This window comes from Coptis chinensis, chromosome 1 (genome assembly GCF_015680905.1).
Source record: "Coptis chinensis isolate HL-2020 chromosome 1, ASM1568090v1, whole genome shotgun sequence".
NCBI classification, from domain to species: Eukaryota; Viridiplantae; Streptophyta; class Magnoliopsida; order Ranunculales; family Ranunculaceae; genus Coptis; species Coptis chinensis.
In genome coordinates, this window is record NC_141456.1 from 6,649,180 (window position 1) to 6,673,145 (window position 23,966).

At 36.2% G+C, this 23,966-nt stretch overlaps 3 protein-coding genes and 1 long non-coding RNA gene across 7 annotated transcripts; 3 read left to right on the forward strand and 1 right to left on the reverse strand.

Annotated features, from left to right (window-relative positions):
* The first annotated feature begins 2,101 nt into the window (after positions 1–2,101).
* LOC147521726 (uncharacterized) lies at positions 2,102–6,303 on the forward strand. Its single transcript, XM_086584297.1, is given in 8 exon segments — positions 2,102–2,189; positions 2,274–2,344; positions 2,441–2,515; positions 2,928–3,792; positions 3,794–4,476; positions 4,823–4,928; positions 5,018–5,099; positions 5,207–6,303. Coding segments are annotated over 5 exon segments (2,460 nt in total). The 5' UTR covers positions 2,102–2,189; positions 2,274–2,344; positions 2,441–2,515; positions 2,928–2,997; the 3' UTR covers positions 6,001–6,303.
* A 2,526-nt stretch (positions 6,304–8,829) lies between these two features.
* Positions 8,830–10,908, forward strand: LOC147521727 (uncharacterized). Its single transcript, XR_015209256.1, has 2 exons — positions 8,830–9,728; positions 10,038–10,908. It is a non-coding gene; the product is annotated as an uncharacterized LOC147521727 (long non-coding RNA).
* A 2,004-nt stretch (positions 10,909–12,912) lies between these two features.
* Positions 12,913–15,105, reverse strand: LOC147521728 (6-phosphogluconate dehydrogenase, decarboxylating 2). Of its 2 annotated transcripts, none has more exons than XM_086584582.1 (2): positions 14,933–15,105; positions 12,913–14,540 (listed from the first exon to the last, which is right to left on the reverse strand). In XM_086584582.1, exon 2 carries the CDS (start codon positions 14,522–14,524, stop codon positions 13,055–13,057), a length of 1,470 nt encoding a protein of 489 aa, XP_086440708.1. In that variant the 5' UTR covers positions 14,525–14,540; positions 14,933–15,105; the 3' UTR covers positions 12,913–13,054. The 2 variants fall into 2 exon arrangements, with proteins under 2 accessions (XP_086440708.1, XP_086440652.1); XM_086584526.1 differs by having other exon boundaries at positions 12,913–14,532; positions 14,933–15,083.
* Positions 15,106–17,842: 2,737 nt separating this feature from the next.
* Positions 17,843–22,021, forward strand: LOC147521729 (putative galacturonosyltransferase 9). 3 transcript variants are annotated; one of them, XR_015209078.1, is made up of 5 exons: positions 17,858–18,094; positions 18,175–19,446; positions 19,562–19,960; positions 21,102–21,191; positions 21,808–22,021. XR_015209078.1 is itself a non-coding variant. In XM_086584418.1 (3 exons), exons 1-3 carry the CDS (start codon positions 17,939–17,941, stop codon positions 19,835–19,837), a joined length of 1,704 nt encoding a protein of 567 aa, XP_086440544.1. In that variant the 5' UTR covers positions 17,858–17,938; the 3' UTR covers positions 19,838–20,177. The 3 variants fall into 3 exon arrangements, 1 of the variants encoding a protein (XP_086440544.1); XR_015209019.1 differs by lacking the exon at positions 21,102–21,191 and having other exon boundaries at positions 17,843–18,094; XM_086584418.1 differs by lacking the exons at positions 21,102–21,191; positions 21,808–22,021 and having other exon boundaries at positions 19,562–20,177.
* Positions 22,022–23,966: the final 1,945 nt, after the last annotated feature.

Here is a 23,966-nt window from a genome sequence, read left to right on the forward strand (position 1 = left end):
CACCGACCACTTACCACCATGCATTATGTTCATCTTCAATTCTGTTCTCTTCTTGACTTTTCAGCACACTCTCTTTCCTTCAATCGTGCAAGTTGCAGATTAAAAAGTAGCCCAAAGTGACTACAGCATCTGCGTCATGGGGTATTACGCACGCCGTGATTGCAAAGGGCGAAGTGAAACACCACTGATGACTTTTAGAGAAGGTACAAGTAATAGAACGAATATATGTACCTGCTCTGTGCAAGGATACACAATGTACGTAAACCGTTTTGTTTTCTAAGTAGTAAATCTTCGATTACGGATGCATGTAGCACTTTCAGTGTGAGTTGAATAATGTGGAACTCATTGTATTTAGCCTATGTGACACATTACACGAGTTGAATGTATTGGACACAAATCTCATACAGTCAGACTAGTTTGAAACTTTTAATTCTGTCATCATCACCCTTTCTTCAATCACCTTCAAAATATCCAAAACGTGAATACCACGAATTTTCAAAAAAGACGCATCGTGTACTCACTCAGTCCATACGATTTTCGAGACCATTCGTTTACTATTACACCATGAAACGTTATCGCCTGCACCAGGGAATTAGATTGCAACACTCCTCGTTGTGTATTGTACAGAGTACAAACTACAAAGAACTGAGTTAGCTGCTTTAACAGTATTTTATCGAGTACCCGAGATCCTCATTGCAGGGGCATCGGGATGAAATTCGACTTCCTTCTGCCATCGGTCTAAGCATTGGACTACGCACGTTGGTTCAATTTTTCAAGCCAGCACTCGAGTGTAGGTGATCCTACAGTCTTCTTGATTGAGTCGGCGTAGGTCATATGGGCATGAACTTTCTCTTTCAATCCTTATAGTAAAAAACATTTGAACCCCACCAAATTCCCTTTCTAGCTTTGTAAATTGAGTAAGAGTAGTTGGAGTATATGATAGCCGGGTATTCTGGAATACCCTTCCCAATATCGACAATTTAAAATTTCTTTATTTACTTAATTTAGAAGAACTTCCCTCACTAAATTTAGAATAAATCCCACTATAATTTTAACAAGGTCCATTTTTTTATTAATTTAGAAACACCTCTCTAATGTCACTTAAATTAAATAATTATCTCTATTTCCCACATTGAAATTAAAACAATTCCTATTTTATTATTGATAATTTAAAAGAACCTCTTTAATGTCACTTAAATAACATAATTATCCCCATTTTGTTTTAAAAAAATAAATAGATGAGTCTCTTTTATATAATTACAATTTACTATTAGAATCCAAAAAAACCATAATAACTATCGATCTCGAGGGACGGATTTCAAGACTTAAATCCCTATTTTATTATTAATAATTTAAAAGAACCTCTCTAATGTTACTTAAATAACATAATTATCTCTCATTTTGTTTTTTTAAAAAATAGATGAGTCTCTCTTATATAATTACAATTTACGATTAGAATCCAAAGAAACTATGCTAACTATTGATCTCGAGGGACGGGTTTCAATACCTAAATTTAGAATAAACCCCACTTTTATTAATATAATTTGAACAAGGTCTATTTTTTATTAATAATTTAGAAACACCTCTCTAATGCCATTTAAATTAAATAATTATTCCCATTTTCCACATTGAAATTAAAACAAGTCCTATTTTATTATTGATAATTTAAAAGAACCTCTCTAATATCACTTAAATAGCATAATTATTTCCCATTTTATTTAAAAAAAAATAAATAGATGAGTCTCTCATATATAATTACAATTTACGATTAGAATCTAAAAAAACATACTAACTATTGATCTCGAGGAACGGGTTTTAAGACTTAAAACCCTATTTTATTATTGATATATAATTTAAAAGAATCTCCTTAATGTCACTTAAATAATATAATTATCTCTCATTTTGTTTTTAAAAAATAAATATATGAGTCTCTCCTATAGATAATTACAATTTACAATTAGAATCCAAAGAAACCATGCTAACGATGGGTTTTAAGACTTAAAAAAACCGATGCCTAACACGGTTTGCATACTTGTATTGACTTAATAGGAAAATGCTAGGAAGGTTCACGTACTAAGCTCTCTACCAATCCAACTCATATAAAGGAAAGAAAAGAAACCATTAAAGTGTGTAAACATAACGAACTTGAGTTATAGGGTAAAACAACCATACTTCACTCTGGTTATCTGGTAAGTGTACGCTATTATGGAAGTTTAGTTGTATATAAATTATCACAAGATGTCAAACTAATTGTCCTTTTTGTTTCGCACTAGTCAGGAACAAAGATATGGGAGCAGACCATATCTTGAACTTCGGTGAAAGCCGAGTGATCTAGTCATTCCAGGTAAAAGCTTTAAACCATTGGGAATTTTTTGGACAGTTGTTAGTTTACCCTTCATCTTTAGTTATCCCATCTCATTATGTCAGTTTAACATGACAGGAAACTCGTCAAGAAACTGGTGTGACATACTCACATTCATATCGTCGAAGATCTAAGTTGTCCACTGTTGCAGAGGTACTCATAGTTGTGGCCTTGTTTGTTGTTACATCCATGCTTTTCACAAAGTTAAACTAATGCAGGAAGTGAGATGTTTTTGTTATTTCATGAACTCTGTTTCGGACCCAAATAAGTGTAGGATGTTACACTCCCTACTTCCTCTTGCATAGTGCAGTAGTGTCTACCAGGCTACCACCAATATCAGATTGACTCAATTGTTGACTTTGAATTATATAATCCATATGCTTTTTGAAGTGAAAAAAAATCTTTATGGAGGCTTGATCTGATCAAGAAAAATGAAAGATAAACAGATTTTTTTTAATCTGCTTTCTGTTCGGTCTTTTATTTATTTGAATTTACCAAAAAAATTCTTTTTTGAATTCACCGTGTACCCCCTCAGTTTAATTTTCCTTATCTTTTCCCCTTTCAGGCATAGTGTGGTTAAGTCATCAATCTGTATCAGTCTGTCTTCCATATTCTTCTTTGTTGGACCAGAGGTCATGGAGAATCCTGGTAGACTAGAAGAAAATTTTGATGTTTTTTCAGCTGAGATTGGAGTTTTGAAACATTTAAGGGACGAAGTTGCAAGAAGAGGCGAACCACGAATGAACCGGTGGCTGGAAAACGTACAAGGAAAAGTACACGAGGAGAATGAAGTACGAAAAGAGTTAAATGAAATACAAAGAGGTTGTTATCCAAATAATATAAAGGCAAGAGTCAAGCTTAACAAGAAAGTGATTGAAGGTCTAAAAGCTGTGAAAGAGTTGAAGAAGGAAGGCAATTGCAATGTTTTGGCACACAGAGTTGGCTCAGCTGCTGTCCCACAAGGGACTATGCTGCATGGGAATGACGGCTCAGAATCAATTGAAAAGTTCTTAAGTGAAATGGAAAAGGAGAGACCATTGCGATTTTCACATAGGAAGATTAGGAGCTTTACATCAAATTTGTCTAGTCGAGTAGGTTCTGGTGCCTACGGAGAAGTCTACAAGGGTCAGTTTCCTAACGGTGTGCAAATAGCTGTTAAGGTACTGAAAGACAATGTGCCAGATGTCTTGAAAAACCAATTCATGGCTGAAGTGAGCACAATGGGCAGAACTTACCATCGAAACTTAGTTAGACTCTATGGGTTTTGCTTTGATGCTGAGATGAAAGCACTTATCTATGAGTATATGGAGAATGGATCTTTGGACAAGATTTTATATGAGAACCGCCTTAATGTGGAGTGGGAGCAGTTGTATGGTATTGCAATTGATACAGCAAAGGGGCTCTCGTATTTGCACGAGAATTGCCATAAGTTTAATAATTCACTATGACATAAAAGCTGGGAATGTGCTTCTCGACTCAAATCTTTGTCCTAAGGTTACGGATTTTGGAATGGCTAAGCTTTGTAACAGAGATTTGAGCCATGTCACCTTGACTGGATTTAGAGGAACCCCTGGTTATGCAGCCCCAGAGGTGTGGATGCCATTGCCTGTGTCTTACAAATGTGACATTTACAGTTTTGGCATGATGCTGTTTGAAGTTCTAGGGAGGAGGAGAAATTTTAATAACAGTTTAGGCGAAGGAAAAATTTGGTTTCCGAGACAAGTTTGGGATAAGTATGAGAAAGGACAGCTTGATGAAATTATGGAAAACTGTTGCATTGGGGAGAAGGATAGAGAAAATGCAAAGATATTGGCTTTGGTCGCACTATGGTGTGCCCAGTACTTGCCTCAAGAGAGGCCTTCTATGAGCACAGTGGTGAAGATTCTTGAGGGGGAAATACAAGTCAGGTCGCCTCCCAATCCATTTGCACATCTGATCTCTTCAGGTGTAGGCTCGTCAGTGACTTTAGCAAGCACTGAGACTATGCCGTCCCTGGTCTCTTCCAGCACAAGCATCACTAGATATGGTTCGCCCAGAACTGGTCTACTAGCTCCTATGAAGTTGTTGTCTTATTCACGGGTTTCTTCAAAAGTCTCTCCTGGCCTTGATGAACGGTATGATCACTAGCGTTGTTATACTTCTTTTCCTATATACATATATTATTTTTTGACAGATTTAGTGGTGGATATATGCGTATAGAACCTTGTTCTTATATGTTTGACGAGGCATACTGTCTAACTTAAGGTTATATAATATGTTGATTATTTGAAGAAAAATTTCCGGATCATTTGATTCAGAAGCATATTCAAACTCCTGTCTCACATTTGCATATAATTTATAAAAATGTTGAGTCACATGAAACAGTCAGTTCGGAAAAAAGAGTTTGATGTGGCATTATATAGTGCCCTGCTTATTTGCATTTGTTTTTTTATGATTTATTTTGGTGCACTCATGTCACAGACAAGTTGAGACTGTACATTCGTCCCTTGAACCTACGGTTGAAGTTGAGAACAAGACTGAAGAGGATAAGCTGGACAGCGTCAAACCTGAAGAGCAGAAGGAAAAGGTTCAAACATTTCTGATTTCGATCAAATAATACCATGTTTCTTTTAGCATTTCTTGCTAACATATATCTATTTTTCAATATCTCATCAGTTGATTACTGTGGTGTTAAAGGTCTACATGCACTGTGAAGCTTGTGCTCAAAAGATTTTGAAACATCTAAAAAGAGTGGAAGGTGGCTTACGACCAAATTCATCAAGTTTCTTTATCAATTATCATTCCTTTTTTTATCTTGATATCTTACGACCAAATGTAATTTGTTTTCTTCTTTTAAAATTTCAGGAGTTTATTCTGCAGATGCTCATCTAAACAGCTCCCAAGTAACTGTGAAAGGCGTAGCACTCAGTCCACTTAAACTCGTAGAATATGTTTACAAGAAAACCAGCAAACGTGCGGAGATTGTGAAAACTGAATCAGAGGAAACAGAAAAAGAGAAGGCTATGCTGAAAACAGAACAGATAAATAAACAAGAAGAAAATGGTGTTGTGAAAACGAAAAGAGAGAAGAGAAAGGAAGAAACGACGAAAGAGGCAATGGATATTATAAACTCGGATGAAGACGAGAAGAAAGAAGAAAAAATGGTCAATGTGAAAACACAAGCAGAGAAGAAATGTGAAGAGAAAATAGAAGAGTTCAGTACTGCAAAAACAAAACAAGATATGGAAGAAGAAAACGGTAGCGCGAAAAGGGAATTGGAGAAGAGAAAAGAAGATAAGGGTATCATAGAAACAGAACCAAGGTGGAGAGATGAAAAGAAGGGTAAAGAACTGGAAGGAATAATTGCTGAAACAAGGTCAGATAAGAAAGAAGAAGAAGATAATGCCAAGGAAAAGATGATCGAGAAGAGGGCTGAGAAAGACAAAGGAGGACAGGGAGATAATACAGAAAAAGAGACAATACCTAAAGATGCAAAGCAGGTGGAAGAAGAAGAGAGAACCAAGGGGAGAGCAGAACCCAAGAACAGTGACTACTACTTTTACTACCCTTATGAATACCGTCCCCAGATACATAGTTATGAATACACTCCCCAGATATTTAGTGATGAAAATCCGAACGCGTGGTGTTCAATTCAGTAAAAGTGGAGAAGCTACAAGGATTGAACAGAAAAATAAAAATAAAAATAAAAAAATATGGCGAGTAGCCAGCCCCTATATATATAATAAAAAAAACATAGCCTCTTGTCAAAAAACAAAAACAGAAAAAAATCCTGCATTTTGATTTTCCTAATTTTTGTGTGTGAATCTGCCTATAGAAAGAACCGTTCTTTGTGAGGATATTATGTAAAACTTTACATGTAAATGGATGAACAGTTTATTTATATACTTGTAGCTCTTCTGTATTGTTTATATATAAAATGGAGAACAGCAAAGTCTAGTTGATCTTTGGGCCTTCATATTTTGACAGATGATTTTTACTTATTAAGTAGACTGACGGAGGCGATCTACAGGGGAGTCTACTTAAAAAGGCGGTAGACATTTGATGATCCTAGTATCAACTAGTAGGAGCCACAATTGATCAAGATTCTTTAGGCAAAGAAGCCACCCAACCCTTTCAGGCTTGTGGACTATTAAGATGCTGATTCAAGTTTGAGCATCAGACCTATTAATAATTTAACGAGAGCTGGAGATATCACTGACTCTGATACAGAATATTTCTCCCCAAATGGAAGCAAATGTGATTGATTAGAGTTGTATTCACTACGATAAATAAACATTAAATTAAATTTTGTGTATGCAGAAAATTATTGATGATTGATAAAGTGTTGCGAAGTGGGCTTACAGTACGCATCTGGAATTCAGCACAATCCAGAGACAGCCATAACTCGCAGCTTGTTGATCATTTGCTGCCACCTCTCAGCTTAGTCCACCTCTAAACATGCAATCAGTTCATATGCAAGAACTTGCCATGTTAAAAAGCGTATAATATCTTCCAAACGTACAATTTTCACATTGAAAAGGTCTATGATTGATGCGTTGCAAACAGTATAGATATCAAGATAAGTGAAAACGAGGCATTTGAGCTTGCTAAACAAATCAGTTAAATTAAGCTAAATTCCGAGTCAACAATCTGCTTTTCAGAGTCTTAGCCCAACAAGAACATAAGACCATTACACTAACAAAAGCTGATGTGTGCCATTATCTTTGATTAATTAGATTGAACTTTCTATTGACATTGGAGGCACGAAAATGAGATGAACTTCAGTGGAAGGAAGATTTGGTTCCTAGTCACGATGGTTAAAGCATTGGTGCTGTGGTGATAGAGAGTTTTGGATGGTTATGACGGGCACAGTATTAGCGTTTATTTCTGTCAGTCTTGGAGAATTACTGAGGCACAAACTAATTGTATCTAACAAGTTCGTTTCTCAGGGAATCTAAATGCTAGTCATTTGTCCAGATAATCGAATAAAGGGAGTAATTAAACTAAATGGGATAGCGGTTATATTATGCTAACACTATCGCTCAAAATCAAAGCAACAGTGACTGAAGTATCATGATCTAGTGAAGCTCATATTACAGTTGTCTTCTATACGCATTACTTTGTGAAGGAATGATTGTGATGCACAGGCTGAACAATAATATCAGATTGGACCGTCTTTGTAGATAACTGCTGACATCTATAGTGGGTGGAGAAGCACGTCATCTTGTGGTAGCTCATCTATGAATTCGAACGACGAATTTTTTTGAATTTTGCATGAGGTCAGATTGTTATATGCATCTCAATGTAAGTCATAGGACTAGGCTCTTACATTTGCTCCCAGCCATAGACGTAGTCGGGCTTATTGAAGACACCAGTACATTTTACTTACATAGAAGTTGACCGAAAGTCTGAAACTGAAACTGTTTGCACTGCGAACAAGACATCAATCATCCAGAACCATTGTAAATGCTGTAAATTATCAATAAATGATCAGAGTGTATCAGAGAGAAGTTACCATCTAAACTAACCTATTTTAGGAACAAATACCGGCTTAAATCAATTGATGCACCTGATTACACATATGTAGTACGTATTGCCTTAGTGATGTATTGGCCTTTCTGGGGCCTAGTACAGGACACGGTCTACAAAACTACAAATCATACTTCCTCTCCAAACTGAACCACATTTGGAGGTCATTACATTAAATCGTGTAGGCCCAAATATATGCCCATGTTCTCCATTTAGCTTTTCTGTTTTCTATTCCAACTACCATTTTAGAGGGAAAAAGAATCTAATCATTTTTCAAAAGATACACCATCACTTCTGTTTATGCCGAGTTGCCAACAAACCCCACCAATGCACCATGAACATATCTATCACAATTATTTTTCTTAACAAACTACGCACCATATTCTCAGCCACACGTATAAAACCTTGTAAGTATATGCACAACAGCACAAGCAGACTCAGACAATAAGCTAGTCAAATAAAAGATCAGAATTTGATGAGCTGATAATTCTCTATAAAAAAAAATTATTCATCTTATAAAAACATCTGTGTTACTGGACATGCTATATTTTGAATAAAAAGTTGTGTCGGATACATATCTACACGTTTGTGTCGGACACATATCAGATTAACTCAATCTTTATATTTCATTGTGTCACACTGTCACAAACATTGTATCTGTATCGGATATGAACACACCTATCCGTGTCAATGTAATTTAGCAAAAAAATATATCTCATCGGTCACACTCCCTAGTCCCTACCACGTAGGATGAGAGTCATACTCTACCAAAACTTTTTTAGATTTCGCTTCCTTGGTTTTTTATATAAATTTTTTTATGATAAATGGATTTTACTCATTCAAGCTGTCAATTCAAATATAAACTAACATTATGGCTACTTAATGACAAGAAACTCTTAAATTATATAGGATTGACCGATTGAGAATTACAAACGAGAGCAGCACCTGTAGCAGGAGATTCCAATTAAGAAAGACAAATACCCATAACAGGAAAAATATGATCAAGTCCTTGATAGACCTTAAAAAATTGTCCTAATATGAAAAAACTTCCAAAATATATCTTAAGCTAGAGCCCAGATTAGACCAGCAAAAGCTATAAATCCCAAAAGGACAGGCAGCAAGAATAATACAAGGTCCACACTAGTCTACTCTTAGCAGATAATAAGTCCAGGAAAATTTTGAAGTGGGGAACAGCAAAATCCATGCTTTCAAGCACACCTCAGTTTTAATCAGACGACATACTCTTCAACTCTTCTTCTCCTTCATTTAATTATAATCAATAATGTACTACACTGTGAAGAGACAAAAACGCAAGTAAAGAGCAACACTGACCGACCAAAAATTTGGAATATGAAGTCCAGATCATAACAAATATGAATCAAACAAAATATAACAACTAACATTATAGTGATTGTTCTTATAATGAGTGCAATTATAATCAACACCACACTTATTGTGATATTATTGATAAGTAAACATCGTGATAAGACTAATCAACGGAGAGTCTGAGACTAATCCTCTCTCAAAATATCCAGTGTCGAGTCAGAACCAAGGAGGATTAACTAAACAAGCAACAAACTATACAACAAAGTAACAAACACGTCTCTTTTCAATTTACTTGGAACTGTTATAAACCCAAGGACACAAAAGACATAGGCCTGCTTTATGAGGAAAACAGAAAACAGTACAGAGGTGGAGAACATGACAAAATGAGAGAAAAAGGCCTATATGACAACCTCATCTCGTCCAGCTAGATATAAACCCCAAAACCCAGTTGGGTTCTCTGGATTTTTCATAAAATGACTCTGCTTCTATGTTGATGACAAGTCAGAAAATTAATGGTGTAAAAGATAAATAGGTATGGTAGAAGGCTTATTCTGCTCCTATTTATGAACATGCTTGTCTTATATTCCCTCCAGCTTGTGAGTCGTGAGTGGGTTCATCTGTTTTCTGTATTTAAAAGTTGCTTTTAATTTATGACAAAGGCAGAGAAGTAAAGGTGATAGCATATTCAGGTGTCAAATGCAATAAGGAAATGAGCAGACCTTCTTGTTCAAATTTAAGAATGGGTTTTCTATTCTTTTTGTGAAAGGCTGCTGTTTTTGCACAAAACCTCTCTTGCTTCTTATTTAATAGCCAGAGAATTTATTGGTGTTAGGATTTCCAGGTGGTGATGAAACTTCTTCTGGCCATCAGTTATGTGGGTTTTACGTATCTTTCAAAATGGTGATTGAGATAGGTCTCTCTTTCTGACCTGTGTGCAAAGCTGCTTTTTGGTTGATAACGGGTCAGAGCTGTAAAGACATGCGTGGGTTGGGTTGGCATGGCTTGGCTTCCCAGGTGATTAGGATGTCTGGTGATTAGATATAGATCTTTTCCCAACTCAAGAACTCCAGTTTTCTATCTTTGTTGGTGGGTTTTTCTCTTCAGTTTTCTTTCCCTCTCTTCCTATTTCTACAGTAAATGGAGTCTTCCCAACTCTTTGGAAGCACAGAAAAGTGCAGCAGTAGTGAATCTGGGTGGACCTCCTATATTCTTTCTTCTTCACGTCATCATAATGATCACAGTGATCACAAAAGTGTTGATGTTGATCATGATGGCAATGGAAACTACAAGCGTCATGATGATAGTGATGATTCTTTGGCTTCTGATGCATCTTCTGGTCCAAGTCAACTTGAAAATGTATACGGGAATGGGGAGGGTGTACATTTTAAGCATGATGAACAAGAAAGCACTAGCAAGTATCATTCATACAAGAAATCTTACAAACAGAAGGAGAAGAAAACACATGAGCTAAGAAGAACAAAAGATGAAGACGATGGTGATGATTACAAAGGTGTCCTTATTGCAAGTAAAGTTGCTCGTCCTATTCAGAGTGGAACCAAGGTAAGAAAAAACAACAGGAAAAGCAAATAGAGCAATGTCTAGCTTTGTCTGTGTAAGATGGCCATAGTTAGAATTTATGTTTCGTTAGATTTGCAAAATAGAGATTCCATGACAATGTTCAGTAGATCAAAAATGGCTGTTAAATCACAAAATCCAATGGTCAGACCAGCTAGCACATGCATGTATGCATCCAAAAATGTCTATGCATGTTTCTGTTTTTATACACAAAGACAGTACATATGCATGTGCAAAAATGTCAATAGAATGAGTTGGTTTGGGCTGGTTGCAAATAATGCTAGAATCATCATGAAGTACTGGGTACCATCACAACTTCACAACCACAGAGAAAAACCCAGATCAAAGAGTGGAGGTGTAGAGTCAAATAGAAAAGTAGGTAAGCATAGAGAAGATTAGGGCTGGAAACGCCATATACCTCATAAAAACGCGGAGATGTGGTATACCGTATACCATAATAATTATTATAAAATCATTCCATTTCCAATTCAGTGGATTTAAACTTAAAACTTTCATACCGGAAAACTAAAGAAAAATAAAATAAAACAATCTAATAGTTTTTGTTGAAAAAATAGAGCAAGCACTGTCTTTCTGACATTTACTTTCATAAGGAATATGTGTGATTATTATTATTATTATTATTATCAGTGTGTGAAATTATTTATTTATTTATTATCCGTATCTAAATTGTCATTATGACACGACAGAAAAGTCTATTTTGTGATTGGAAGCAGACACATAAATACACTTAAACATCAAGACTCCATATTAAAAAAAAAATCATGTCAGATACATAATGGATACAACACACAGACAAATTGAAGGTTATAATCTTATAATGGTTATATACCTGAATTTTTTGGCATTTCGCCGTGTCAGATACACGATAGTCACCAACGTCAATGTTACTTAGGTTTCTAATAGGCAACACTACCTCAGGTGATCAATCTAGGTTAACGAGGTGGTTAACGTGTTGCTTGTTAATTTCTGTTATTGGAATTTCTTTTTGGAAGAGAAGAAGCCCCAGCAAGATTGAATATTTTTATGGTTTACCTTATTATTCGATGGACTACAGATAGACCAGTTGATGGTCACTTTAGGAGGTATGGCTTTCAAGGGGTCTCTAGATAACCAATGCAAACACATCAGACAAGGCTACTAGACATACACTTTCTTTTCTTTTTTACCCTGTCATGGGGTCTGGTTACCCAGGATAATCACTTAATCACCAAGGCAAGACCTCCGAGATCACAAACTCTCGTGTCTTCTATTGTTATCAGTCCTTCATTTGATTTATGCCATACAGTTTCTGCCAAATTAACAAACTGTAAAGCATTGATTAGATTAAAATGATACTTCCTAATGACTGGCCTTCAAAGATATCCATGTGACAGTTAACTGGGACTCCCTCAGTTGACACGAGTAGATAGGAAACTAAGCATTTTGTGGAACTCTACACGAGATGATAACCACGACTTCTTCTTCCTCTCTCTTCTAAGCAGCTACCGAGTACCAAGTACCAACTACCATAAGTTCCAAGGGGTTGCACCAACACATAATAACCAATGACGTAGGTAGTGGTTCAACAGCACCCATTCAAAAAGACTTATAAGCCATATCAGTTACCAGCATGTAAAACTCCAATTGCTCATGTGTTGCATGTACTCAAGCACCCCCCCACCCCTCCTTTCTAAACTCAAATGCTGCTTACAGCCTACCCAAAGTCGTATGGTTTATGTATTGACCTAGTTTTCCACATTCCTCTATACAGGCACAACTACGGTCACCGGACCCTTTACCTGTGAAAATTCAAATCTGTGGAAAATGGATGCCACTTGTCACTATTAGAACAAAATATTATGTGTGGTGAAACAGCTTTGGACCTGAATATGTTTTTTTTTTGCTCGGTAAAGTGAAATATCATTATTTATTTGCTTGGACCTGAATGTGTTTAAGGGTCAATCAGAAAAGAATTATCACTTCGGCTTTTATTAAAATGTACATTGGTTCGTAATGGACTAACTCAAAGACCATACGATCAAAAGTGTTGGTAAATAATTTCAATCATGTATTTACATAAAACAGGGATAAGGTATCATAGAGAAGATAGAGACACAATCAACAGACAGCAAAACAAAACAGAGAAAAAATCATCAGATATGGCACTTAGTAGGGAGTGATGATTCCACGCACCTGTGAGACATAAGTTTGACCAAATGTTTTCAGTTCATTATTTGCGTCCAGGGCATTTTTTTACTAAAGTAAAAAGAAACGACAGAATGGCTAAATCTTTGAACCTTTAGCAATCTTGAACCATTTGGTATGGAATGCTCCCCGTATATCGGTCCTCTCATAAGTGTGCGCTCCAAAGTAATCTCTTTGAGCTTGGACCAAATTAGCCGGAAGCCTAGCCCTCCGGTAAGTATCAAAATATGCAAGACTAGCAGACATCCCTGGAGTGCTGATACCCAAGTTGATAGCAAGACAGACTACTCGACGCCATGCAGACTGACGTTCGATCATCTCCTTTGCAAATTCTGGATCCACAAGAAGGTTCGCAAGATCCGGGTTCCTGTCATAGGCCTGCTTGATGCGGTCCAGGAAGACAGCACGGATGATGCAACCTCCCTTCCATATCCTTGCTAATTCCCCCAACTTCAAGTCCCATCCTTTCTCAATGCTCTTTGCACGAATCAAATTCATCCCTTGTGCATAGCTACAGATCTTTGATCCATAAAGAGCTTGTCTCACGTCGTCAATCAATCTCTCTTTATTAACAACTTGGTCGGTTAAAATATCACCCAAGCCACCGGCTTTGAAGATCTTAGCAGCTTCAACTCTCTCTTCTTTCAACCCACTGAGGAACCTTGCATCCAACGATGAAGCTATTGTTGGAGCTGCAACTGAAAGATCAGCAGCTTGCTGCACAGTCCATTTACCAGTACCCTTCATACCAGTTTTATCCAAAACCTTGTCGACCAAATATCCATCCCCCTTGTCATCCTTGATTCCATAAATATCTGCCGTTATCTCAATCAAGAAACTCAGAAGCTCTCCCTTGTTCCATTCCGAGAAGACATGATGTAATTCTTCATTAGATAGCTTCCCAACTGATTTCAATACATCATAAGCCTCAGCAATAAGTTGCATATCACCATATTCGATCCCATTGTGCACCATTTTAACAAAGTTGCCCGAACCCCCCTTGCCAATGTAAGTAACACATGGACCACTATCAAGAACTTGAGCAGCCACCTTCAGTACAATGTCTTCGATGTTCTTATAGGCCTCAAAGGACCCTCCAGGCATCAAAGATGGCCCATGTCGAGCACCCTCTTCGCCACCAGAAACTCCCATTCCTAAATAAAGTAGACCCAATTCAGCCATAGCTTTCTCCCTCCTCTCAGTATTCTCATACCACTCATTACCACCATCAATTATACAATCACCCTTTTCCAAGTAAACCGATAAAGTATTGATTGTTTGGTCGACAGGGGCGCCAGCCTTAACGAGCATGATTATAACTCTAGGCTTTTGTATTGAATTAACAAAGGATTCAGGATCATGGAACCCGAATAACGGTAGATTTCCTTCTCTTTTCGCACGTTTAACAGTCTCGTCAACTTTGGAAGTAGTTCTATTGTAAACAGATATAGGGAATCCTTTCTCAGCAATGTTAAGTGCTAGATTTTGCCCCATTACTGCAAGTCCTGCAAGGCCAATTCTCGACAGGTTCGAAGAATGGGCAGCCATTTTTCGGTCTGTTAAACTAAAAAAACACTAAATCAGGATTCACCAAAAGAAAAACTACAAACAAATACACCAACATCATTACTTATGTTCTTCTAAAACTAACTTTTTTTAAACTTTGCTTGAAAATCAATTAAATGGTACCTCTAAAACTTAAAATTCCTAAACAATAATTTGAATTGGTAATAAAACACCAACCACTTTATAATCCTTCATTCGAGAAAAAAAAAACTGTATTCACTGACATGTCACATGTGTTTCTAAATGTTAAGACAACAACTAATGTACAACTTTCAATCAAAGCATACCAAACAATTGAGAAACAAAAAATGCCCCGAGTAACGAAAATGCATAAAAACAACAGTAATATTATAATATCAGATTACAGTTGGTAAAGATAGAACTTATTACCAGAAGAAAATAAATATGAAAGAATGCTTCGGAACGGAAACCAATGAAATCTAGGATTTGGATAGATTTTCATGTTTTGGAATAGAGTTGGTGAAAAGCAGTGCTATGTTATTTTCTTGGACTCCTTTTAAGGCCCAACATTTTGATTATCTTCCAATACTTCCATTATATTTTGATTATTCACCACTGACTTTGTCTTTTATGTTTTGATAATTAACACCTGCTTTTACGCGATGCCAGATGACGCTCGCGCCTAACATATGTTCAGTTGAAGCCAATAACCAAAACTTCGCCTAACTTCAATTGCTCATCCCCAGTGCTCAGTGCAGAGCAATAATCCAAAACTTTAAATTGTACTACATATTTATAGCCATGTTATGTTGCTCTTAAATTTTTTGGGCAGAGATAGTTAGGTAGTACAGAACAGACTCCATATGCAAGAACCAGGAGGTGTGGATGAATACCATGTGAACATTTTTCATTTCTAAGACTCATGCAACAGTGGTCCATATAAATTTCATTGTACGATAACAGTACAATACAAAGATAAAACATAATTTCTGTCCCACTCCCCCTACTGCATGTCTAGGTTAATATGTCTCATCTCCTGATCTCCACCACCACAAATTCTGTATGATTAATAGCAAGGAACAAGAAACTGGAAGATCAGGGTACTTCGTTTATGTCTTGAGTGTAGATATAATCTGTATGATCAACCATAGCCTTGCTCATTGCGCATTCCTCACTCTCCTTTACTAAACCTTGACATTCATCATCACCACCTTCTGTACTTCTTCCCTAGAATTAATGATAGATGAAACAGTATTAATTTCTTCCCTAGAATTAATAAGGACCAATATGTAACAATAGACACACCAATATAGCACAGAGAAGAGAACAACAAACTTACTGGTGTTGATGGAATGGGAACCTTAGAATGTGGGGGTGCTTTGTCTATCTCTCCCATGGTGGTGGTGGTGCCAAATGGTCTTGTTCCTACAGCTTTAGAGTGTAAGAGAAGAGCAAGAATGAGAGAGAAATAATACATCTTTGCTATCATTGTGCTCCAAGCGCAAACTGAACTTAGGATGTGATGTGAATATATTGTTTGGTGAGAACTAAACAGGACAGAATTTTGAAGACAGAGACAAATGAATTGGTGGAGAGAGGTGTAAATGTAATTAAGTTAAAAGTTAATGAGCCGAAATGGTATTAATGTTTATTGAAAAATGGGAAGAGAGGGTGACTTACTGGAGTTGGTAAAAGTCAAATGTCGCCACCCAATCCAGGCATTCATCTCACCAGATCCTCTCGTCTTCAATTCCTTGGGAACATTACCTTCTAGCTGATAGAGATTTTCTGACTCTGTGAATGAGGTAAGAGAGAGAAATTATCATGGGGAAACGTTACTTTGGTCTATTTCTCGTACGGCAGCAGGCAAATGGTTTAAATGGTGGTGTGGTAGAATGGTACACAACTTTGAATTTGTTCTATAATCAATAGAATGGTGAAACCGGGAAACATTACAGGCCTACACCCTTGTTTACCTTGAAAAGAGGTCACATTCATGGTAGTATGGTACTATGGTAATGCATTCGCAATACCGCAACTCATCTCCCCACGTATTTCATGGTGCAATGGTAATGCATTGGCAGCACTGCAACTCATCCCCCCCCCATGTATTTTCTATACACTATTTCATCTAGAGTCTAGACTTATCTTGCACGGACGTGGACTTACGCGGCAACTCGATTATATCTCAAAAAAGTAAGACGAAGACACGGCAAAGGACGCGGAAATTAATTAATATTTATAATTCTATTTTATATAAATTAAACATTAAAAACTAAATTAAATGTATCAATATTCATAAATTCAAAATTATTAAAAATAAATAGCCACAAAATTAAGTTTAATATTTCCTAATCAAACTTTAAAAACATATCATAAATCTTAACAAAACAAAAAAAATGAAAAAATTGAGTTTTTTAATATTATTTTGATTTATTTTATATTTTTTAAGTCAAAATCTGCATCCTAACCATGTTGACCGCGTCCTGACTGTGTCTTGACAGTCTTGACCCGCGTCCAGTTTAGTTGACTGCATCTTGACCGCATTCATGTCCTACGCGGACACAGCCTATTAGGAGGTGCGTCCGTGCTTTAAAAGTCTACACTTATTTCAATTCATTATCTTACCTTGTATTCACTCCATTGTTCCATACTTCCATCATGCATTATGCATAGCGCTCTCAATTTATAATTTTGTATCACTAGGACATCATGAACCATACCGTTTTCTATACTCCCTCAGACTTCCCGGCAACCATGAGTAATAAATCATTGTTTCCCATCTGTCTCGGAGACGAATATACTGAGCTTCCATGCATTGTCAAAATGTGACAGCACAATTTTAAATTAATCATAGAATTAATTAAATAAAAATAAATCACAAAATCTGGTAAGTGAACATAAGTATAATTAAGAAAGGCATTCGCATATCGAGCCAATATTGACCAAATAAGATATGCTATAAGACTTCCATGAATCGGTAAGAGCAATTAGAGGAGAGGATCAAGGGCTTGTTTTTAGTTAAATTATCTTTTGGAGATACAAACCAGTTACATCATCACCTGGTAATTGGACCTTAATTTGAGGGATCTCTTTGATCAAAGTCAGCTCTTAACCAATTTGCGCCTCGCTTCGGGAACCAATGTCATTAAGTAATCAGTATCTATCATCATTTCCAACTCGGCCCATATTAAAATTTCTAGCCCAAGCCTGTTATTTTGATACTCTGCCGACTTTTTAGTTTCTAGTCAACCATCCAGCAATACGCCACGCGTGGGTCCCACAACTAAAAAAATCAACGGCCACTAAAACACTTCCACATAAATATTGAACTCCTTTCGTACAGTCTAAAGTTTAAATTACCATAAAACCCTGCTGTCTTTCTTTCTTTCTTTCTCAGAGTACAGACTCTGAACAAAATCTGAGATAAGAAAAATGGCAGGTACTGGACACCGAAGTACCCGATCATCATCTTCCTCCGGAGCAGGATTACTACGAAACATCTTTTCCTACAGGATATTTGTCTCGTCAATGTTCACACTTCTCTTTTTAGCTACACTATCAATCATCTTCACAACCAATCATGATTCAGTAAGTCTTTACATTTTTTTATATATGTATATATATATATTACATTCACATCCTCTAACTTTTACTAAATTTTCAAACAGGTCCTTCTACCTTCATCAACAACAAGTCCTTCACTTAATAATTATTACCATAACAATTACATACACAGAACATTTCTAGCATTAAAATCAGATCCGTTAAAAACACGTTTTGACTTTCTACATAAACAAGCTAATGACCATATTGCCCTTGTTAATGCTTATGGTTCTTATGCTAGAAGACTTAAGCTAGATAACTCCAAACAACTTCGGGTTTTTGAGGAATTGAGTCAAAATTTTACTAGTTTGATTACTAGGCCTAGTTATAAAGTGTCGTTATTCGATACTGAACAACCTATAGATGAAGATGTGTTGAGAACATTTGAGAAAGAAGTTAAAGATAAGGTTAAGATTGCTAGGCAGTTGATATCGGACGCAAAAGAGAGTTTTGATAATCAGTTGAAGATACAGAAGCTTAAGGATACTATATTTGCTGTGAATGAACAACTTAACAAGGCGAAAAAACATGGGGCGTTTTCGAGTTTAATTGCGGCGAAATCTATACCCAAGAGTCTACATTGTCTTGCAATGAGACTAGTTGGTGAAAAGATAGCGCATCCGGAGAAGTATATGGATGATGGGGTTAAGTTGGAATTTGAGAATCCAAGTCTTTATCATTATGCTATTTTTTCGGATAATGTGATTGCTGCTTCTGTTGTCGTGAATTCGGCGATTAGTAATGCGGATGAGCCTTGGAAACATGTTTTTCATGTTGTTACCGATAGGATGAATCTTGCAGCAATGCAAGTTTGGTTTAAGATGAGGCCACCTCAAGGCAGTGCTCATGTTGAGGTGAAAGCAATAGAGGATTATGAGTTTTTGAATTCTTCTTATGTGCCAGTTCTTCGACAGCTTGAGTCGGCAAATTTGCAGAAGTTTTACTTTGAGAATAGGGCTGAGAACGCTACTAAAGATGCGAATAATATGAAGTTTAGAAACCCCAAGTACTTGTCTATGTTGAATCATCTTCGGTTTTATTTACCTGAAATGTATCCGAAGTTGCATCAGATACTGTTCTTGGATGATGATGTTGTAGTGCAAAAGGACCTGACTGGTTTATGGAAGATTGATATGAATGGGAAGGTGAATGCTGCTGTTGAGACTTGCTTTGGTTCATTTCATCGTTATGCACAGTACATGAACTTCTCTCATCCGTTAATCAGAGAGAAGTTCAATCCCAAAGCTTGTGCTTGGGCTTATGGAATGAATTTTTTCGATCTTGATGCTTGGAGGCATGAGAAGAGCACAGAGGAATACCATTATTGGCAGAACCTGGTAAGTCACATGTCTCACTTTAGTTACCTTTCATTTTTTATCCATATTATTCCGTGTATGCTTTGCTTTGAGTATGTGCATGAAGTTCTGATTTTGTCTTTCTTTTGCTTGCTAGAATGAAAATCGTGCATTATGGAAATTGGGAACACTGCCACCTGGTTTGATCACATTCTACTCCACAACAAAGCCACTCGACAAGTCGTGGCATGTGCTTGGGCTTGGGTACAATCCAAGCATAAGCATGGATGAAATCAGCAATGCGGCAGTTATACACTACAATGGAAACATGAAGCCGTGGCTTGACATTGCCATGAATCAATTCCGGCCCTTATGGACAAAGTATGTTGACTATGAAATGGAGTATGTGCAAATGTGCAATTTTGGACTCTAAATTTATATATCCTTTTCTTGGGTGATGACCTATTGCCACGAAGAAAGGAAATTTTAGTCCTTTTATTTATGCTGGGAATCTTCATCAACTAATTATTTTCTTGCGGGGCAAAGCTCGGTAAAGGTAATCTTTATTCATTTTGTGAAGTTGTATTGCCATTTTTCCTTATGTAATATCTTTTGTAGTTGTCAAGCCTCGAATCATTCTTTTGTAATGTTCAAATATTAGTTCTATTTGACATAAAAGTGCTTCCTCTTTTACTTGTATACTTTTGCTGATGTACTCAGCACCGGAAATGCAAATGTACGATAAATGGCAGAGGAATGTGTTATAGTCAAAATCCTGTAGTTTCATCTTGCAGTTTTTAAAATTGATCCACTTTTTTAAACTGATTGCCGGATAGATTCAAGAATATAGTACCCCTAGTATATAACTTAGCTGATTATATGGGCAATTTCTATTCATTGTATTATTCAACCTATAACCTATAACACACCAGTCTAAAGAGAAATTCATTTCATGTCAATAAGACTCTACATGTTCTTTCACAAAATGGAAGTTTTAGGTAATTTTGAGTCAAAGTCTTGATTTTGTGGGAGCTTTTCACCACTAATTAGTTGTGATTGTGTGGGAATGTTTCTGTAAGTAGGGTGGAGTGGAAGAGATTGGGTGATATTAGAGCTCAAGTGGGAAGAATCCCACTGAAACCAACATGTAGGATGTCACCCTATTGTTTTCCAAAATATGTGTGGGAATAATTCTCACAAATCAAACATACCCGAAGATTAAATAATCAAGAAACTAATTACAGAGACGAGCTGAGACATGTATAGACAGATGTAAGTGAAAAGAAATATATAATAGAACAATTGTAGATGTAACTTTAACGTGCTGAGGAGATCCACAGAAGCATGAACCAAGTTCTACAAGGAAATGATAGATACGAAAGGACGTGTTGAGGTATTGAAGTAGAAATTACTCCTGGTGGAAAGAAAAACATTAGTTAGATTGGATAAAGAAACAGGATGAGCCTGCCAACTGCATTCCTCACAGGTATGATGAAGATGATAGTGTGAGTCTATGTTGCCCCCTCTCTGTACTCTCTCAACTCATGTACTCTGAAAGTCTGAATGACTGAATCCCTGTAATTTTTTTTCATTACTGGAAACTTAAGCTCACTTGGCCACTAATACAATCGATGTTGTCCGAGTTTTTACTTTAGATGCTACTTTCCTGAAACCAACTTCCTTTATAATTTCCATAGTTATGGAGCAGAGGCTTTACTTGTGTGCAATCTTTGACATAAATTTGGAACCTATGCTGTACATGCTTCTGGGTGTGGAAAAAGGTTTAGGTATTAAATTGTGCATTCTGTTTTCCGTACCTTCTCTAGTTTTCATCTTTCATAATGGATTCCTTGTATTCTGTAAGCACAATTAAGATCCCTGTTTTGGTCACCTTAGGAGCAAGCTCTACATTATAAACATAATTTCAAGAAACCCTGTATGGCAGTATCATTATCCGTTCAAGCTTAGTAAGATATACTCATATAGGCTTCCTCGCTACTTTGATTGTTGTGTGATATGTTTACGATACTACTATGTTTTTAAACTTTTACAAGCAATCATATACAGGTTCTCTCCATGTTATATAGTATTCTTTAAACATTTTAGCTTCTACATTTTACCGTTCTTTTTATCTAAACATTGGTAGATTTAGTAGTTCTCGCCATCTAAACATTAGTAGATTAAGTACAGTCCAGTTTCCATTTGATATCATTGCCCAGTACCAGACTGGCTCACTATTTTACTTTTATCCATTCAAATTGAGTATTATTTGTTGTAAGGTTAGCAAAAATGCAAGTAAACCTAATGGACTTTCCACGTCAATTATGTTTGTTAAGATAAACCAAAACTGAAATCTGAAAAAATCAAGTTTCTTGATTATTTCTTTGTTTGCCATTGTTTTAGGAAGTCGCCTAGCCTCGTTTTGAGAAGTCACCTATGGCTCCGGAGACCTAAGAGCCGCCCCTGAACGTGTTGTGAAGCATATTGTCTGCTTGTTGCAAGTATTTTCAGTTCCGAGGAGTTAAACATACTAGGTACTAGGAGAGAACAGATCATTATAACTAACTATTATGTGCAAGCCATTAGATTATATGTATATTTATGCAATTTTTGGTCTCTTCTTTCTCGTTCTTTTCCTTTTATCATCCACAGACAACTCTGTTCATAACCAAATTACCATGCGTTTGGCATTCATCTTCATATTCATTTTACTGCAAATAAACATGAGAAAATATGGCGTGCTTTTAACTTTTCATGTAGATTTTGTTAATGCGATCATGCACCTCATACGGAACTTGTGAAACCTCGACTTATAGATAAAACCATTAAGCTTTAGACGTGTGGTGTGCTCAGGGATGGTGCAAGATTCCATTACTAATTAGCTTGCTTACACTGGGGTAATATCATGTATATGCCTTCGGACTAGGGGTGACTTCGGATCGGATCGGATTAACCTCTTTCGGAATTTTTCCAAATTTTTTTCGGAACCTAATATGCTAGCCAAATCCGATCCAATTTTTTTTCGGATTCAAAATATATTTCCACTTTCGGAAATTTCGGAATAACTCGGAAATTTCGGAATACTTGGTAAATTTTCAAAGATCTCTTTACTTTCAATTATTTTTGGAATATCATACGCTAATGTTCATTGTAGGGAGAGAAAACCATGTCCACAACACAAATGTACCAACAACAATACGCACTTGTTTACTGAGAAAACCCATTTTCATTCAAACAAGTGATCCAAGAAAAAACGAGAAAAAGAACCGCGACCACCAATAGCAAGCATTGCATTTCGTTGAGGTTTGGGTATTTGTAATGTTTCAATCTTTTTCGTGTGTGGAAATTGAAGCGTGAAGTATCTGCATAAATAATGGATTATGGTCTTGGACTCTAAGTAGTTTTACATAATATTCTATCTATTGGAATTTGGCTTTTGGATTGGTCTGGAAGTCATTGTATGACTCAATGACATTTTTTTCCATATCATTGTTGTTATAGCAGACGGTGTAATGACAGTAGAGTGGTCCAATTCAAGTGGGGAAGTAGCGGCTAGGTTATGTTTTTGTTTTGTTTTTGGAAGTAAAAGACTAGAAAATGAATGAACGGTCGAGATCTAATCAAGTGGATAGTGAGAGAAGTATATATTTTCATAATAAATTGGCAATAATATCGGAAATTTCGGATCGGATCGGATTTTAGAATTATATTCAAATCCGATCCAATTTTTTTTCCGAATTTTCAGAAATCGGAAAATCGGCCCATGAAAAACTACACGAGAACGGACCAATTTCGGGTCGGATTTCGGAAAAATCAGAAATTCGGCAAAAAGAGACACCCCTACTTCGGACCATAATTTATTTAGATTTTGAAATAATAAATATGAAATGCTTTCTTCTTTTGCTTCTAAAATTTAACTAGCTTTCGAACCCGTCCTACGAACGGGTGTCGTTATATTAAATTATTGTAAAAAATATTAGCAACTATGCATAGTTATGAGATATGAAAATTATATTAATCAGTCATTCAAATTTCTTGCACCAATCTCTATAAAAATGAAGCATCAAACCTTGATAAAACTCATCGACTTCTTTTTGTTGTTAGATTTAATAATAAAAGTTTGATTGAAGTTTTTGTGAGAATTCTCAATATGACGAAGATAATATTGAAGCTACTTGAATAGCATGACATTCTTAATCATAATAACAAAATTATGATAAACACTACTTAAAATGCAAAACTATATTTGTCGAGACATTTATTCCCCCTATATATAATACAAACATGTTTTAGGGTTATTAGTTTAACGCATTTGCATCAAGTTTATGATTTTTCATTAATTATTCTTTGAGGTTAGTTCAATGTGGTACATTGCATTCAGTTTCCAATTTCTCATTAATTATACTTTGAGGTTAGTTCAATGCAGTTGCATCAAGTTTCCAATTTCTCGTTAATTATTATCTGAGGTTAGTTCAGTGCAATTGCATCCACTTTATAATTTTCCGTTAGTTATTCATTAAGGTTAATTCATTACAGTTGCATCCAGTTTTTGATATTTCGTT

What these genes read in the sequence shown, in the direction of transcription:
- LOC147521729 (XM_086584418.1), top strand. Translation starts at nt 17,939, where the DNA reads ATGGCAGGTACTGGACACCGAAGTACCCGATCATCATCTTCCTCCGGA. An exon ending in TCACAACCAATCATGATTCA is followed by an intron (nt 18,095 to 18,174) that starts GTAAGTCTTTAC and finishes ATTTTCAAACAG; the next exon opens with GTCCTTCTACCTTCATCAAC. An exon ending in ACCATTATTGGCAGAACCTG is followed by an intron (nt 19,447 to 19,561) that starts GTAAGTCACATG and finishes TTTGCTTGCTAG; the next exon opens with AATGAAAATCGTGCATTATG.
- LOC147521728 (XM_086584526.1), bottom strand. Translation starts at nt 15,005, where the DNA reads ATGAAAATCTATCCAAATCCTAGATTTCATTGGTTTCCGTTCCGAAGC. An exon ending in TTCATATTTATTTTCTTCTG is followed by an intron (nt 14,533 to 14,932) that starts GTAATAAGTTCT and finishes TTAGTTTAACAG; the next exon opens with ACCGAAAAATGGCTGCCCAT.